At 38.3% G+C, this 19,674-nt stretch overlaps 2 protein-coding genes across 2 annotated transcripts in view; both read left to right on the top strand.

Annotated features, from left to right (window-relative positions):
- Positions 1-19,674, top strand: part of METTL16 (methyltransferase like 16) — an 85,661-nt gene that overhangs the window by 816 nt on the left and 65,171 nt on the right. The gene's annotated exons all lie outside the window — the stretch shown is intronic.
- LOC102859040 (dynein light chain 1, cytoplasmic-like) lies at positions 7,226-16,833 on the top strand. Its single transcript, XM_006891036.1, has 2 exons — positions 7,226-7,235; positions 16,391-16,833. Exons 1-2 carry the CDS (start codon positions 7,226-7,228, stop codon positions 16,648-16,650), a joined length of 270 nt encoding a protein of 89 aa, XP_006891098.1. The 3' UTR covers positions 16,651-16,833.

The raw sequence follows: 19,674 nt of genomic DNA, 5'->3' as shown, positions 1-19,674 counted from the left end.
TATGAAGAGAAGGGGCAGGGACTGCAGAAAACAATAAAGATGAGCAATAAGATCACATAGATTGAAGCATTTTGCTAACTTCTCATCTTGCCTTACTCCTGTCTTTCACTTATGGGAGCTCTGGTTGCATTGACCACAGGAAGTCTATGTGCTGCTGTTGATCCAAAGGCCATGCCTCTCTGTCAGTTCACCTTTGTTAACACAAAGCCTTCCACCAGAAAAATCAATCTTGGAGGAGGGTTGAAGTGGAGAAAGCAGATTTATTATAAACCAATGTATAGGAGACATAGAGTCTGGGCTTCCCAAATATTCTTGGGGAAGGAAAGTTGTTAGGGAGTATTTGTAGGTTAGTTTAAGGTTCTGAAAAAGGCTGTGGTATTGAATACTTTGAGGAGGGAAAGGTAGGATTGTTTTAGGAAAGGAGCTATTATACAGTCAAGAGGCTTACAGAGCTAGCCTTCAAGGTGAAGTCTGTCTTTTTAGGTGCTTAGTTTTCATGAGACATGCCATGTGGGCCTCCTCTTTACGGCTGGTCTCTAGATGGTTGTATGGGAGTTACTTTCAGACAATTCAAAACAAATTTTTTTGAGGTTTTAAAAAACAGGAATTGTTTATAGGTCCATTAAAAGCTGCTTGTGTTAGCTGAATTCCAGGGTACATATGCAGGTTGTATTCCTGGGCCTTGTGATAATTTGTGGCTGACCTCCTTGTCCTGAACTGTCTTAGGGGAACAGTTATTTGATAGAAAGGAAAGTTAAGTTTTACTCAGCACATTGTATTAAAAAAAAAAAAAAAAGGAAGGGGGAGGGTAAATTTGTGATGAAAACAAACTTAGCCATATCCAATAAGGTTTGTCCTAGCTATTCAGTGCTCAGAAACTTATCTTTCGTAAGAAATCAAGAAGATCTTATCTGCTAATTACCAAAATGTCAGTATATTAAATCTCAGCTACAGATTGAAGAATAGAGAGGCAACCATAACAAATGGCTTCAGCTTGATAAGTCTTCCCAGTTGTTCTAGACTAAGAGACCATGTCTTCCTTTTAAAATATTATTAAATTGAATGAGAATGCAATATTATTTATAAACTTTAACTCAAATAAAAAACGTTGTTGTTGTTGTTGTTGTTGTTATGGTTATGTGCCATCGAATTGCCTGCAATTCATAGCAACCCTGTGTACAATGGCTCTGAAGCCTGCCTTGTCCTGAGCCAGTCTCACCAACTCTGACACGCCTACCTCCATTGTGCCAGTTACTGTATCAGTCCATCTCATCAGAGGTCTTTCTTTCCTGCAATCCCTTCATCCTTCCGAGAATGATGTCCTCCAAGGGCCAGTCCCTCCTAGCCACATTCCTCTAGTAGGTAAGAAGGCGCTTCAAAATCCTAGTCTCTAAGGAGAAACTGGGTTTCATTCTCTCCAAGACCGACCTATTTGTTTTCTCGGTGATCCATGGTGTGTTCATGACTCTTCTCCAACACCATAACTCAAAGGCAGCAATTCTTCTGTCATCGTTAGTCATTGTCCAGCTCTCTGATGCATAGCAAGTAATTGCAAAGACCATGGCCTGCATTAGGCACACCTTAGTCTCTAGGCTTACATTGTTACTTTTTAGTACTTTGGAGAGGTCCCTGATGGCAGATTTTCCTGACAAAGAAGAATTTCAAGAAACAACATATGATTAAGAGGCAATGGTGGTGAAGGAGGAAGTGCAGGCTGCTCTGAAGGACTTGGCAAAAAATAAAGCCCTAAGAATTGATGGAATACCAATTGGCATATTTCAACAAACAGATGCTACGCTGGATGTACTCACCAGGTTGTGCCAAGAAATCTGGAGGACAACTACCTGGCCAACTTAATGGAAGAGATCCATATTCCCATCCCAAAAAAAGATGACCAAACAGAGTGTGGAAATTATCATACTATATCACTCATATCACATGTAAGCAAAATCCTGCTGAAGATTATAGAAACAGTTGGAACAGTACATTGACAGAACTACCGGAAATACAAGCTGGGTTTAGAACAGGTCATGGCACTAAAGACAGTATTACCAGTGTCAGATAGATCCTGACAGAAAGCAGAGTACCAGAGGATTATCTATCTGTGTTTCATTGACTCTGCAAAGGCATTTAACTGTGTGGATCACAACAAATTGTGGTTAACCTTGAGAAGAATGGGAATCCCAGAACACATGATTGTGCTCATGTGGAACCTATATTTGGACGAGAAAGCAATCCTCAGAACAGAGAAGGGAGGCACTGCATGGTTTAAAATCAGGATTGTAGTGCATCAGGAATGCAACCTGTCTCCATACCTTTTCAATCTGTATGCAAAACAGATCATTTTGGAAGCTGGGCTTTATGAGAAAGAATGTGGCATCAGGATTGGAGGAAGACTCATCAACAACCTACGTTATGCAGATGACACAATCTTGCTTGCTGAAACTGAAGAGGACCTGAATTGCTTGCTGCAGAAGGTCAGGGACTGTAGAATTTAATATGGTTTGAAGCTCAACATCAAGAAGACAAAAGATTCTCAACACTGGGCCAATTTGACAGCACCACAATGGAGAAGAGATTGGGGTTAACAGTTACAGCTTGTTTGGCTCCACAATCAACACTCTTGGCACCAGCAGTCAGGAAACAAAAGACAAATTGCATTAGGTAAATCTGCTGTCAAGGACCTCACTAGAGTACTGAGCAACATATCTATCTATCTGCACATACCTGATTGTTCAGATCCACTAGTGACTCCATGGGAGAAAGATCAGCCATCTCTTCCAGTTGGAATTTACAGCCTTGGAAATACAGTGGAGGACTGGTGTGAGTTGGAATCAACTTGACATTAGTGAATGAGTAAAAAATGACAGTTTAAAAATAAAAGGATGGATGGAAACAGCCCAAATGTCCAAACACAATTGAGAAATTATGGTACATTCACAGAATGGAATACTACACAGCATGCAGGAGCAATGATTTTGTAAATTACTACCTAACTTGAGATGGATTGGAGAGCATTATGCTAAGTGAACTCAGTCCCATAAGGACAAATATTGTATAGGACCATTATTGTAGAATAAGTATGAGGATCCAAGGGAAGAGGGAGGTGAAGAGCAGAGGGCTGAGGATGGATGGGAGAGGGGAGTGTTCATAATTATAGAGTCTCACAATTTGATGGGTGGAGGGAGAAAGGTGAAGAAATGGGAAAGATCAGGTGTGAAAAACAATGTATAGGAACTTTCTAAATAAACCAGTATTAAAAAACCCCCAAAACCCACCAAACCAGGAACATGGAAAGAAAAATGGATGGGCAAAAGTATGCAGGACAAGTTAACTCCCCTATTTCCAAATCAGTACTAGTTTTATTGTCAAGAGTTGAAGACCTGGTACTCTTGACTTCATTGCATTAAAGTTGTGATGAACTGATGACCTGCTGTTTTTTCTCCCCTCTCCCCCTTCACCATATCTTTTTGTTAGTCATATTACTGCATGCAATGTTGCAACTAGAAGTTTGGTGGTGTAATCATTCTCAGATAATCACTCTCAGACAAGATGCTAATAAGGAAAATGAAAAGAAAAATGGTGTTCAGCTTAATCTAAACCAACTTATCATAGAGTGAAAACAAAACCCCTCTCTGTTGAAAGTGAAAATACAGCAAAGAGGGTTGTTTATATGGACAAATAATTTTCAAGGAATATTACAAATAAAAACTTAGCATTTTAAAATTTAGAAAATGGCTGATGTAATTTAGAGATATTTCCCTTGTATTTCTATACATGCAAATAAAGATAAAGAGACCAGTGATTTTAGGAACTTCCAGAGCTTTGAAGACAAAAACACTTCTTGTGAATACCTTTTTCCTTGAGATAGAGTTCAAAGTCTGAACCAATAATACCTACTAATCCATTACTGTCAAACTAATGACTAACATTGAGAAGAATGGGAATCCTTTGAATACATTAGATGCCCCATGGAGAAGGAGGGGCATCTCCTCCTGTGCCAGTTGAATACGATTTGACAGTACACAACAATAATAACTAAAAAAGAAAAAAGAATGGGAATCCTAGAGCACTTATTGTACTCATGTGAAACCTATACCTACACCAGGAGGCTGTTGTGTGAACAGAGCAAGGGAGGGAACACTGCATGGTTTAAAATTAAGGGAGTGTGTCAGCGTTGTATTTTCTCTCCATACCTATTCAGTCAGTATGCTGAGCAAATTACTTGAGAAGCTAGACTTTATGAAGAAGACTGTGACATCAAGAGCAGAGACTCACCAGTAACCTGTGTTATTAAGATGACACAACCTTGCTTGCGAAAGTGAGGACTTGGAGCATTTGTTGCAGAAGATTAAAACATAGCTTTCAATTTGGATTGCAGTTCAATGTCAAGAAAACAAAATATTTTTTTGTAGAATCATGATAGATGGAGAAAAGATTGAAACTGTCAAAAATTCATCTTTCTTGGATCCATAGTCATCACGCTTTGTACCAGCAGTCAAGAAATCAGGAAAACTTATTGCAGTGGCAAAGTCTACAGTTAGGGACCTCTCTATTGAGGACTGGTGATAGCAGTTTGAAGACTAAGGTGCATCTGAATCAGGCCATTGTCTTTGGAGTTACTTAGTATGCTTCTGAGAGCTGAACAGTGAATGACAGAAGAAGAATTGATGCCTTTTAGCTGTCGTGTTGGAGAAGAGTAGTGAACATCCCATGGACTGCCAAAAGAATAGACAAATATGTCTTAGAGAAAGTACAGCCAGAGTACCCCTTGGAGGCAAAGATGATAAAGCTTCACATACTTTGGGCATGTTGCTAGGAGGGGCTATTCCTGGGAGAGGGACATGATGCTTGGAAAGGCCGAGGGTTGGCAAAGGAGATGAAGACAGACCTTGGATTGACAAGGTGACTGATGCAGTGGACTCTAGGTGTCAGAATGTGTGAGGATGGCACAGGATAGAACAGAGTTCAGATCTGTTGATAGGGTTGACTCGATGGCACCTAACAACAGCAACAACCCCCTCAGTTCTTTTTTTTTTAAATTTATTTTATTTTATTATTTTTGTGTATGTGTGTACCGTCAAATTGGATCTGACAGGTACAGGAGGAGATTGTCCCTCCTTCCCCGGCAAAACCCCCTCAGTTCTGATTCTTGATGTCCCTTCTTCAGATTGCTGAAGTTGTAAATCTTTAATGGGAACAGACCACCACTCCTTTCTCCTGCTCATCAGCTGATGAATTCAGACTGCCAACCCTTTAGCTAGTAGCCCAACACATAACTGGCTACACTACTAGGTTTGGTTTTTTTGTTTGGAAGCTGCAGAACTTTCATTAAGGGGTCTCTCTTGCGGGATTCCTTGCTCTACAGAGAGAAACAGTCAGAGGAACAGAACAGGGAAATACCACACCCTAGGACAGGTTTTATAGTAAGGGTCCACTGTGGTTTAGCCAGGTGGGTGGCCTTCTAGGGAGGGAAGGAAGGGGCACTCCTTGGTAGTTGTGGCTGTTCTCTCCCTTTGTTGAAGTGTTGATATTCCTTGAATCCTCTGTTCTCCCTTTGACCTTGGTCCACCCTGACATCTCAGCCTCTTTAGTGAGAAAAAGGGTGACATATTCTTTCTGACTACTTCCTGCTGAACAGGAGCTCAGATCTGGGGCTCAGAGGCTGGATTGGGATGGCCCAGGACCAGTAGCCAGGGGAGAATATGGTTGTCACAGCAGCTGGTTCAGGTTGGTCATTTCTTTTATCTGTTCTCTGTCTTGACACTGGGCAAGCTGATAGGTTCAAGAGAGAGAGAGAGTGAGGGGCGCCACACTTGCCCCAAAAGAGGGCTGGGGCACAACATTTCTCAACTCCTGTCCCAGGTTTCGCAGACCAGAATGTTAGGTCTTTGCACTTCATGTAAGGCCAAGGACTCAAGGAAGGGACCAGACAAAATAAAGCTTTAGAAGTGTGAAAAGGGCTGGAGAATATAAATAATCCATTAGTTTTATTTCATGGTATTTTGAACTTTATTGTTTACAAACAGTGAGGGTATTTTTTTTTAAATTTATTTTATACTGGTTTACTTACAAAGTTCATATACATTCATTTTCACCAGTGAGAATTATATTGTTTTCAAATAACTTGTAAAGACTTAAGGCTTAGAGATAGCTGAAATGGAAATCTGTATGCCCTTTTTTTTTAATTCATTGTCACATATTTTCTTCCCTTCCCATTCCTACTGTCCACTTTGCAGTACACCTCTTGTTCCAGATTATTGTCATATATGTAATGTAATATATTCCTTTTAGACCTCATCTTTTCCAAAGCAGTATCATCTTTACCTATTCTGTCCTCACCCGTCCTATTTTTTTCAACAGCGGTGTTATGCAATATTTATCCTTTTGTGACTGAGATAATTTAATTGAGCATAATGTCTCCCAGACTCCCCTGTAATAAAAGCAGTGAGTATAAAGCAGTTGTTACTCATCCTAAAATATTTAAGCAAATAGTAAGTTTGGTAAATTGAGTATGCATATAAATATTTAAAATATAAGAAGAAAATCAATTCTGTATATTAGTTGGAACACATAGTTGTAATGAAACATTCTATCGATAATAGCAATAGATAATATGTAGAAACGTGCAAGAAATATCTGAGTTCTCTGTTGATAAAAGCATTATGTTCAGATGCCTGGGAAAAGCCATGTACAAGTTAAGGGACATACTGTTCTTTAATCAGGGACTCAGTATAGTTTAGATGTCTGTTCTTCCTACAGTCAAATTTTTGTATGACTTTTGGGTAAGTTTCAGAATATTCTAAAGTTAAAAGATGTTTTAGAGAAATGTTATGCAGAAGTAATGGATGGTGTTGAGGTAGAAAAGTATAGGCATTCCCCAACAGATATTTAAATGTCCTGTGAAATTATAAAGGGAACTCTGGTGGTAGACTTGGCAGGGAATTGTGTTGCTAACAGAGAAGTGACATTACTCTAGAATCTACCAGTGGCTCCCTAGAAGAAAGATGAGCATTCTCATCCTTTAGAATTTACAGCCTCCTCCTGGAGGGTCAGCTATGAGGTTACAAAGCTGTAGCAGTGAAACAGTAATAAACTACTAGTTGTTGGCTCCAGAGTGGCATTTGGAAATACGCCTCAAAAACAAAACAAAAAGTAGTACCTATTAAATAGTGGTTCCTTATTGCCATTTTCCTGATTATATACTTCTCAGTAATGGCTGCCCATGATGGACAGTGTTTGGTAGAGCTTCCAGTATAAGACAGGTTTGGAAACAGGATTGGCATCCACCTTTTAAAAAAAAAAAAAGATTTATTAATTTTAATGAACATTTACAGTTTTTGGATTTCCATTCATTCATTGTTGCATTTTTCTCCCTGCCCATCCCATCTCCCCAGTTATTTCTTTTCTTTGAAAAGTAAAATTCTTTCATTAGCATAAAATCTCCCTCCCCAGTACACTCCACTATACAACCTTCATTCTGGACTCTTGTCAGAACCATAATACCCAATCATATATTGCTTTTAAACTGTTCTCTCCCTCATCTGTTTCAATGCAGTATACATTATTTAGCCAATTTTTCTCAGTCTCACCCCAGCCTGATGTCATTTCTGTTCTACAACAGTGGCACTATGCAGTATTTGCCCTTTGTGACTGAGATATTTCACTCAGCATAATGTCCTCCAGGATCACCCATTTTGAATAATATTGCATGAGTTCCTTGATTTTCAATGCATCTTAGTATTCCATTGTGTGAAGAGCTTCTCTATCCATTTGTTTGTTGATTGACACTTAGGTTGTTTCCAGCTCCTTGCTATTGTAAACAAAGCCGCAGTAAATATGGGTGTGCCTATATCTGCCTGGGTGTCAGTTATGGTTTCTTTAGGGTATATTCCCAGTAGAGGAATTGCTGGGTCAAATGGCATCCACTTCTTAAGCCACATGCCTCTGGAAACTGTGAACTTGGAGAAAGGCTTCAGGCCTTTTGTTCATTGGGTGACTGAGTCAATAACATACTTCCCAGAGAGTGTAAGATGATTGGATAAAATTTTTTTTCCTTAATCAGCATCTTCTCCTGTGTTTTTCTTATTATATTACTATCTTTCATTTCCTAGGAATGTTTAAAGGAATTTTCCAGTCTAATTGAGACCATATGAGGGTCTTCACTTGTCAAGCTTACTTTGTAACTTTTTAAAAATAATACTTGTTTGTTTTTGTTTTGGGGATTTTTTTTCCATTTCCATTCAGGTGTTTTAGGGTTTTACTTTTAATTTATTTATTAATTTTAATGAAAGTTTACAGAGGCTTAGGGTTGCCAGTCATTCATTGTTGTACTTTTCTCCCTGCCCACCTCCTCCCCCTCATTCACTTTTCTTGTAAAGAAAAAAAACCCAAACTCTTTCATTGTTATGCAGTCCCTCCCCACAAGTCCACTCCACAATGCAGCTTTCACTCTGGACTTTTTTAATGAGAAGAATACCCATTCATATATCCATTTTAAACAGATCTCTCCCTCATTTGTTTCAATGCAATATACATCATTCCTCCCTTCCTTTTCTGTCTTCTCTCAACCCTGATGTCAGTCCTGTTTTACAACAGTGGTCCTATGCAATATTCTTCCTTTTGTGACTAAGATTTATTTATTAAGATATCTTTAAGATATATTTACTCAGCATAATGTCCTCCAGGGTCATCCATTTTGCATAATATTTCATGAGTTCTTTGATTTTCAGTGCTGCATAGGATTTCATTGTGTGGCTATACCAGAGCTCCTCTATCCATTCCTTGGGTTGTTTCCAGCTGTTTGCTATTGCACACAAAGCCACAATAAACATGGGTGTGTAAAATAATACTTGTTTTTAATCAAAGTTTACACAGCAAATTTAAATTCCCGTTTACCTGTTGCTTAAAAACTTGTTGAATGCCTTGGTTGTAATTTTCATTGTGTTGACTCTTAAAATCTACATTCATATTTTCAAGGAGCACATTATTCACGGGTGATATTGTTTATTTTATGAGCTAATCTGTTATTTAACTAACAGGTGACCTAATGGAATAGTTAAAGTTTTTTGAAGAAGTATGTTTTCCATTTATAGTCCCACCAGCAGTCAATAAAGGTTTCAATCTCTCTTTATCCTCACAAACATTTATTGTTACTTGTTTTTCTTTTTGTTTTTTAGATGTTATTTCATTATAGTTTTTATTTGCATCTCTTTAATTGCTTAGGGAGGGAGCTCTGGTGACTCTAGTCCCAACAGCAAGTGGTTCAAATCCACCAGCTCCTCCACGGGAGAAGGATGAAGTCTTCTCCTGTGTAGTTTACTGAAAACCTGTAGGAGGGTCAGCTATGAATGAATTGAGCTGAAGGCACACAACAGTTGCTTGGGACGCTCTGATGGTATAGTCTGTAGGGAGTTGTGCTGCTCATCCAAAGACGTGCTTCAAATCCATCAGTGGCTCCTCCCTCAGGAGAAAGACAGACTCCTGAAAACCCACTAGCATGTCATCTATACATTGGTTCACTTGACAACAAGAAATTCAAGTTGAGTTCTAATTGCTCATGAACTCTGGTGGTATAATCTGTAGAGAGTTGGGTTGATACTCTAAAGGCAAAGGCCATTTCTTTCTGGTGGTTCAAATCCACCAGCAGCTGCATGGGAGAAAAGTGAGTAATCACCTACTGTGTGATTTAGGGACCTCTACGGGACAGGAAACCTGCTGGAGTGTCAGCTCTGTGTCTGCTCAGACTCCTTGGCAGTAAGTTTGAATTACTAATCACCATGAGCAAGTCTTCATGTGTATATTTGCTGTTTTAGTGCCCTGTTTGTTGAAGTTTCTGTTCAGGTCTTTTACCAGTTTTGTAATTGGGTTGTCTGTAAATTTTAGAAATCTTATCATCTAATTTCTGAATTTTTTTCCCCCTCTAGTTTTTAGGTACTCTCTTTTCTTTTGGGAAAGCCTTAATATACATAAATATTTAATTTTTATTAGGTCCTTCCCATCTAATTTTACTTCTGCTATTTATGTATTAATAATTGTTGATTTTGAAAATTTCTGTATTATATGTTTATTTTGGTAAGATTTTTTTTTTTTAAATTAGGTAACATAATTTTGACTTTATGTTTTCTTCCAAGGATTTTATAATTTTAGATTTAACAGTTAGGTCTTTGACCCATTTTTGGGTTAGTTTTTGTATAGATACGAGGTGTAGGTCCTATTTTATATTGCTACATATGAATATCTAATTTTATCAGCATCATTTATTAAAGAAATTATTTCTTTCCCTAGTGAATGGACTTCGACCTCTTGTTAGAAATTGGTTGCCATTGGGTTTATTTCTTGGCCCTCAATTTTGATCTACTGGTCTGTGTGACTATCATTGAACTAGTACTAGGCTGTGTGATTGTTCTAACTGGATAGTCTATTTTAAGATTCAAGAGTGTAAGGCCTCTTACTTTGTTCTTACAATGCTTTGGTTATTTGAAGTATATGCTTATTTTTAAGCCTAACCCCCAAGTAAGCTGCCTTCTCACTATATGATGATACTTGTTGTGTATCATAGAGTATGACTGACCCATAGCTGACCCTCCAGCAGGTGTTCAGCAGCTGTTAATTGCACAGGAGGAGATTGCCCATCTTTCTCCTGTGACATATAATATGTATTATGGTACATATTATTAGTGTATCATAAGGGTAATGTTTCTGATGAGGAAGATTTTCAGTAATTGCAGTTGAAACCACCATTGGAAGGATGTGTTAGATTCCCATTCCTATACATTTTGTAAACAAAATTCCTCATGACTCAATGATTCTACTATAGCTCTTTTTCTAAGTACTAAAAGAATTTAACTAAAAATATGCCTATAACTATGTGATAAGAAAACTTGTTCTGATGATTTTTGTTAAGTGCCATTGAGTTGATTACGAGACTGAGATTCTGTGAACAACATATCTGAACCTTGCCTTATCCTGTGCCATCCTCACCATCTCTTGATATGTTCAAGCCATTGTTACAGTCATTGTGTCTGTCCATCTTGTAGAGGGTTTTCCTCTTTTTCTCTGACACTACCTTTCTAATCTTTTTAAATGGTCGATTTCATGAAAGAAAAAAATTGATGGCTTTAACTACATACAAAGTAAAAACCTTTATCCATCAAAAAAATAAACTTTCAGTAAATGAGAGATAACACAACAGTATTTACTGCCTGTGACAAACAACATTTTTCTCTCTCTATTTTTCTTTTTTATTTATTTTATTAATTTTTTTTTAATTTCAACCCTCCCCCCAGTACACTACCCTCTTGGAAAAGTAAAAGAAAAATTCTTTCATTGTTTTACAATCCCTTCCCCCAGGTCCACTCCACTATGCAGGCTTTGCTCTGGATTCCTGTCTTGACAAAAATACCTAATCACATATCCCTTTTAAACTGTTTTCTCCTTTATCTGTTTCAGTGTCGTATACATTATTGAACCCATCTTTCTCAGTCTCCCCCAACCCCGATGTCATTCCTGTTTTACAACAGTGGCACCATGCAGTATTTGTCCTTTTGTGACTGAAATATTTCACTCAGCATAATGTCCTCCATGGTCACCCATTTTGAATAATGTTGCATGAGTTCCTTGTTTTTCAGTGCAGCATAGTATTCCATTGTGTGACTATACCACAGCTTCTCTATCCATTTGTGTGTTGATGGACACTTAGGTTGTTTCCAGCTCCTTGCTATTGTGAACAAAGCCACGATAAACATGGGTGTTCATATATCTACTTGGATATCAGTTATGGTCACTTTGGGATATATTCCCAGTAGTGGAATTGCTGGGTCAAATGCTATCTTTTATTTGCGACTTTCTGAGAAAGCGACATACCACCTTCCACAGTGGTTGCACCATTTTACACTCCCACCAACAGTGAATAAGGGTTCCAGTTGCTCCACAACCTGGCCAGCATTTGTTGCTCACTGTTCTTTTAACTTTTGCTATTCTTCCTGGGGTCAGATGATAACTCATAGTTGTTTTGAACAACTTCTTTAATATAAAGTTTCTTAGAGACAGGAAGAAAAAGGGGGAAACTTTTATAGATAAAAAAATTAAGGATAAAATTAGGTTGTTCCTAAAAGAACAAAAACAAATAGATCAAATTATAAAAAATTTAAAAAGTGAAGTTACTTGTCTTTGGCAAAAATACAATTAGGTGGTCACAGTATGCTTTTTTCCCTGGTAATGTTAGTAGAATTACAACCTTAAAAATGTAAAAATTATTCAGTAATGTATGCTTATTTGTCTATGTCGTCTGTTGTTGTAGACAACAAGCAAGTTATGCTACCAAGCCCAAGGTGCGTGATTTTATTCTGCGGCCCTCAGGGGGTCAGATTGTTTTTTTGTCAAACATTCTTCTAGGTGGTATAGCACTGGTCTGTGCATTGCTGTACAGAGGTAATTCCTGGTTGCTGTGACACTAAACATTGTGACACTGATGGGCCAAATGTAATAATAGTTACTCATGTAACTATTGTGTTTGGTAGAGCTTCCCGATTAAAACAAGCTTGGAAGCAGGAGTGGCATCCACTTCCGAAATGGCTTGCCTCTGGAAACTATGAACAGTGCTCAGGCCTTTTGTTCATAGGGTCTCTATGAGTCATCTACAACTCGACAGCACCTAACAACAACAACAACAAGATTCTTATTTGAGGACATAAGTTAAAAATAATCTAAATGTTCAATTTGAAGGTTTTTAGAATACTATTCCATTTGATGGAGTACCAACTAGCCCATGAGTGGATGCTACAAAGTCTAAAACCCAGACTATCTGCTGATAGGCTGTGCATAGAAAAGACTTGGGAGACTTAACTGATGATCAAAGTGTTAGTTTTTTTAATAGACAAAAATAACGATCTTTTTGCAGAGAAAAACAGATTTGTGAAGGGATGGAAAGAAGGTGAGGCACACGTGAAAAGAACTTCCTTCTCTTTTCCTTAAAGATTGTCACAATATGAACATATTGGTGGTTGGTTTAGAAGTGACCTATGATAGATGAATGAGAAGACATTCCTTTAGTACAATTGATTTGTCATCTCTTTTTTGCCCAAATTTGAGTTGTTGTTGATTGTCTGCCTTAATAGACAGGCCTTTAGTTTTATAGTAGCTTTTATCTAACTCCATGTTGTTGTTATGTGCACCATCAAGTCCAAACTGATTCATAGCTGACCCTCTAGCAGATTTTATAGAGGCAGTTAATCGCATGGGAAGAGATTGCCCGTCTTTTTCTCCTGGGGTGCAGACAGAGTGGATTCAAACTGTGTGCTTTTAAGGTTGCAACGCAGCTTCTTATCCACTTGTTCACCAGAGCTCCCTATAACTCTATGTACTGTATGAAAAAAAAAAAAATCAATCCAAATAAATGCAGCCAGTGGCGGGAAACTAGTGTCAAACCTGAGAAGGGTTAAAGTTTTGTTTATTTGTTGGACATTTCTATATTTTTGTCGTTAAGCTTGGTATAATTGGTAAGGTGATCGAGATTGCAGATGTGCTGTCTCTTCCGGCACCTGCTACTGCTTTCTTTCTGTTGTATTTAAAACTTTGTTTTTCACAATAATCCTCCCTGTAGGGATATCAAGCAGTTTAATCCAGCCTTGTCAGCTAAGCTTGAATAGACTGTGCCACTTAAGATACATTTTTTTCAAACCAAAGACACCCAGCATTGAAGGGCTTTGTCACACTGTGACTACCATTTTTAGCACCTCAGTGATTGCCTAATGAATAGAAACTGATGGTGAGGTATCATTGGGAGACTTAAGCCTTTATTGTTACATCAGGTTCAGCCTCTACAGTATTAGAATGATTGTTATTTCAACTATGGATTACAGAAATGTGTTCTTCCAAAGTCCCATCTATAATGGTAACGCTGTATTCATCAATAGTGAAGGGGAGTCATTCTAGGGAAATCTGGCATGAGCCTGTTGACAATGAGCTATTTTGTAAAACTGCATGTGTTAAACAAACAACAAAGACTGATGGAATAAATTCCTATTTTTCACGTGAGAGCCAATTTTAGCTCCCGTACCTCTCTTTGCTCTCAGAAATGAGAATGAGAGAGATCTTGCCTTTGTTCAGGAATTTTGCATGTCCCCAGAGTGCTAAAGTGACCTAGATAATTAACTAGTGAAGTCTGGTGAAGTCAGATGACTAGACTTTGTCCTGCAAAAGGATTTTTAACCCTCAGATTGTTGTTAGATGTTGTAGAGTCATCAATTCTAACTCATAATGACCCTTTGTTCAGCAGAACAAAACACTGCAAGATCCTCTGCCAGTCTCACAGTCTTTGCTGTGTGTGAGACCATTGTTGCAGCCACTGTGTGGGTTCATCTCATTGAGGGTCTTCTTCCTCCTTTTCAATAACCTTTTAATTTCTGTTTTTTCTTAGAAGTAGAAAAGGAATATATTTTGCCAACAAAATCCAAGAGTCAGCTTTTCACTGATACTTATTTTCTTCACTAGGAGTAGTCTCTGCTTGACATCTCAGACTTTGGCCGTTTTGGTGTTCTTTACTCATAAATTGTTGCCCTATTCCATCAGGTTAAATCTCAATCTCCCTTTCTCTCTCTCTCTCTCTCTCTCTGTGAAAGAAATATTTTCTAAAATTTAGGTTCTTTTTAGTTGAACATACACAGGTTAAAACATACTCCAGTTTAAGTTTCTGCATGTACCATAATTTAGTGACATTGATTACACTCATGTAGTTGTGAGATCATTCTCATCTTCCTTTACTGAGTTGTTCCTTGCATTTGGAATAATTCAGATTCCACCTTAAATCTTTCAAGTTGCTACTGTCAATTTGATCCCAGGTAGATCTTGTTGTTGTTGTTGTTATGTGCCATCAAGTCATTTATGATTCATAACAACCCCATGTACAAGAGCCCTAAATGCCGCTTTATCCTGTGCCAGCTTTACTGTCTCCGACACACTCATTCCCACCACTCCACTCACAGAATCGATCCATCTCATCGAAGCTCTTCCTCTCCTGCGCTGTCCCTCCACTCTCCCAAACATGATGTCCCTCTCTAAGGACCAGTCCCTCCTTGCAACATGCCCAAAGTATGTCAGACGAAGCTTCAGAATCCTTGAATCCAAGGAGCATTCTGGCTTTACCCTTTCCAGGACAAACCTGTTTGTTCTCCTAGTAGTCCATGGTATATTCAACACTCTTCTCCAGCACCACAGCTCAAAGGCATCAATTCTCTGTCATCCCTATTCACTGTCCAACTCTCTGATGCATAGCACGTAATTGTGACAACTATAGCCTGGATCAGGTGCACCTTAGTCTCCAGCCTGACATCGTTGCTCTTCAGTACTCTGGAGAGGTCCCTGACAGCTGACTTTCCCAGTGCAATTCGTCTTTTGATTTTCTGGCTGCTGTTACCAAGAGTGTTGACTGTGGAGCCAAGTAAACTAAAACTATTAACTCTCTCAATCTCTTCACTATCCATCTTAAAATAACATAATTCTCAAGGCAGACCTTTCTTACTAGTTAAGCTAAATATTGTTTTAAATTGACTTCAGTGTATATTTTTGGTTTAGGGTTTAAAAATTATCTAACGTTAATAGTTTTGGAAAGTTGCATGGCCCAGAATGTCTGTTTCAGAGTTTGAATTGAGAATTTGAAAACCCTTATTCCCCTCTTTTAATCTGATTTCTCTACATAATTTCTTATCAAAATGCTTAGTAATGACCGTTGGACATCATCCAGTTCAGGGCTCATGGCAAAGGAGACAGTTTTTCCTGGAGATAATTAGCCACTGGTTCATATCCCAACTTTACTCCTTCCTCTGTTGCTCTAGGTGAAGAGACTAATTGTTATGCCTTATTTGGTCACTGACAAGTTTTTAAGACCCCAGGCATACACAGTGCCCCTAGGAAGTAGAATGTGGATACTAAACACATTATTAAGCCAATTAATTAAGTTGTTCCATGAAACTAAATAGATAAAGAGCTTATTGATAACAATTATAATAATTGGCTTTGTAAGTCTACTCTTCTAATGTGATTTTCCCCCATCACCATCAACGCTTTCTCTTTCCTTCTCCTTCTTACTCCTGCTAACTACTACTAGACTTTGTTCTCTATACATTAGCCTTTTCTTGTCTTTTTATATAAGTGAGGTCATACTGTGTATTTTTATGTATAACTCTGTGAACTTTGATATTTTTTAAATAGCAAAAACTTTGTGGGGTGGGGCCGGGGCACTAGGAGGCTGGCTGGCATGGCGTTACTTAGATGCGGCCACGGCTTTGGGAGCAGCGGCAGAGCGGTGGCAGAGCGGCGACAGGTCGTGCGAGGCTTGAGGCGCTCTAACCCCTCCCACAGAAAGCCATCACAGATGCTGAGAGACCGAAAGGAAAGGCGGTGATCAAAAATGTGGACATGTCGGAGGAGATGCAACAGGACTCGGTGGAGTGCGCGACCCAGGCGCTGGAGAAATACAACATCGAGAAGGACATCTTGGCCCACATCAAGAAGGAGTTTGACAAGAAGTACAACCCCACCTGGCACTGCATCGTGGGGAGAAACTTTGGTAGTTATGTGACACATGAAACTAAGCACTTCATCTACTTCTACCTGGGCCAAGTTGCCATTCTTCTGTTCAAATCTGGTTAAAGCATGGACTGTGCCCACACACCCAGTGATCCATCCAAAAAACAAGGACTGCAGCCTAAATTCCAAATACCAGAGACTGAAATCTTCATCCTTGCTAAGAGAACGCCTCCATCTTTCAACCTTTGTTGTGTTTTGTACAGGACCTTCCTCTGCACCAGTTTGTTGTGGTTATAAAGCAATTAGCAAATAAAAAAAAAATTAAAAAAAACTATTTGTAAATAACTTTGTTTGAAGGTACTAGGAAAACATTAATCTTTTCTTTTAAAAAAAGAAAACAAAAAACAACCCATTAATCTTATTGCTGCTCCTCTTACAAAATGTTACACGAAGCCAAGTGATTATATTTAAGGGCCGGAATTTTCTTTTGGAGATTTCTGTCACTGTGGGAAATATCTTGATTTAGCTTATAACAAAATTTGCTCTTATTTTATGGAAAGCAGTACCCTAGTGCCAAAGATGTGTATTCTTTATCATACAAACATTTTAGATCCTTTGAAGGATCTACATTTACAAATGGGAATATCACATACCTGGAAAAAGAAATTCACAGTGCTACCACACTAAATAATCATGTTACTGTATTTGTTCCTTCCTAGTGCTTATTCATTATCAATAATTTCTGTGGCTGTTAATTTTGTTATAGGTACAAACACAGTTCGCTTTACATAATAATGTAAGCATTTCTCATATGGCTGCAAAACACTTGCTCATATGAAAGTGATAGTATATTAGATATATTCATAACACAAAAATGTGTAGAAATGAAAATCTCTACCCCTTACTCTTTTCCCGACCCATAACCATATTTACAGGCTGTATTTTCTCAAACTTTTAAAAAGTATGTACAGATGGAAGATTTAATTTTTATAAGAATGTAACTGTAATGTATGTACATGTTTCTACTTTTGTTCTTTTTTTACATCATCAGGGATCTTTATTCACACCATTATAGGTGGGTTGTTGTGTTTTTTTGTTGTTGTGTGCTGTTGAGCTAGAACTGACTCTGGCAAGTTTTCAGAGGCCATAAATTGCACAGGATAGTACCCATCTGGTGGATTCTAACCTTGAGTCTTTGGGATGGCAGCACAGCTCCTTACCACCAGCTCTCTTATAAATGGATTAATCTAGTCTTATTAATTTTAATAACAACAAGTATTCCCTCATTTTGGTATTTTATAGCTTATTCAACCAACACTTTTAAAAAATTTTAGATTGCTCCTAAATTTTCTATAATACAAAACCAAAGTTTTAAGTGTTTCTCTTTTTACTAAACTTCCCCACCACTTGCCCTTTAAGTTTTATTAAGCATTTTGGTGAGATACTAGCCCTTTCTAAAATAATGAAGTGCTCTCCTTAACTAGACCTGAAGAATATAGCAATGTTTGAACTACTACATTTTCTTTTCTGTCACTTTTCTTTTTAGCAGGCATAGAGTCTGCATTTAAGAATTTGACTGATCATGGTAGTTTATTGTTATTTTTGTCAGTAGAATTTTAAGCATTTTTGTAAACTTAGGCTCATTCATTGGTGCTTTTGTTTGGTGTTGTCAAGTCAACGATGACTCATCTGCTCGTATGAACAATAAATCTGAACTTTGCCCCATCCTGTGGCATCTCTCCTATACTTGAGACCATTTGTTACAATCTCTGTGTCAGTCTACCTGGTTGAGGGTCTTCCTCTCTTTTTTGATCCTTCACATTTTTAAGCATGATATTCTTTTCGAAGGGCAGCCACTTCTAACAGCATGCCCAAAGTATGAAATGAAGCTTCACTGTCCATGTCTCCAAGGAGCATCCTCAGTTTGAAGACTAACGTGTATTTGACTAAGCATATATAAATCACTTGCTATGCGTCTGAGAGCTGGACAGTGAATAAGGAGATCAGAAGAAGAATTGATGCCTTTGAATTGTGTTGGAAAGAATACTGAATATCCCATGGACTGCCAAAAGAACAAACAAATATGTCTTGAAGAAGGTGCAGCCAGAGTGCTCCTTAGAGACAAGGATAGTGAAGCTTTGTCTCACATGCTTTTGGAGTGTTACTAGAAGGGCTCATTCCTTGGTAATGGACATTATCCTAGAAAAGGTTAAAGGTCAGCAGAAGACCCTCAATGAGATAGATTGGCCCAGTGACTACAGCATTGGGCTCAAGTATGTCAGAGATGATGAGAGTGATGCAGGAAAGGACAGGTTTCAGATCTATTATTCATAGGATTGCTATGAGTCATACTCCACTCAGCAGCACATAGCAATAAGGCATATTTGTTTGTTCTTTTGGCAGTCTGTGGGTTGTTCAGTACCCTTCTCCAACACCACAACTCAAAGGCATCGATGCTGCTTCTGTCATCCTTAGTCATTGTTTGTTAAACTTTCAGATGAAAGTAATTGAAAAGACTGTGGCTTGAATCAAATGCACCTTAATCTTTAAACTGACATCATTACTTTTAACACCTTAAATAAGTCCCTTGCAGCAGACTTTACCAGTGCCATAAGTCTTTTGATATCCAGGCTGCTGGTGCCAAGAATGTTGATTTTGTTTCCGAGATAAAATTGTTGACAACTTTAGTCTTCTCTCCATTTATCATGATGTTGCCAATTGGTCCACTGGTGAGGATTTTTATTTTCTTAATGTTAAGATATAATTCATATTAGGGAGCTCTGGTGGCCTAGTGGCAAGAAGCTGCACTGCAATCCCAGAGGTACATGGTTCGAATCTACCAGATGCTCTGCTGGAGAAGGAGGCACAATCTCCTCCTGTACCAGTCAGATCCGATTTGATGGTACACACACAAAAAAAATAATTTTAAAAGCAAACAAACAAAACAGGATATGATCCATATTGAAGACTGTAGTCTTTGATCTTCTGCAGCAAGTGTTTCAAGATGAAATCTTCAATGTTGTTGTTGTTAAGTGCGGTCGAGTCGCAGGCGACTCATAGCGACCCTGTGAGGGAGAGTCCTCGACGCTTGGGTGCCTTTCATCCTCTCTCCAGGTTCATAGGAAATCTTCAATAAGTCTTCTTTAT

This window comes from Elephantulus edwardii, unplaced genomic scaffold, assembly GCF_000299155.1.
Source record: "Elephantulus edwardii isolate Elephantulus edwardi_28Jun2011 unplaced genomic scaffold, EleEdw1.0 scaffold00094, whole genome shotgun sequence".
NCBI lineage: Eukaryota > Metazoa > Chordata > Mammalia > Macroscelidea > Macroscelididae > Elephantulus > Elephantulus edwardii.
The sequence above is the reverse complement of the archived record's forward strand: the minus strand, read 5'-3'. Positions and strand labels throughout refer to the sequence as shown.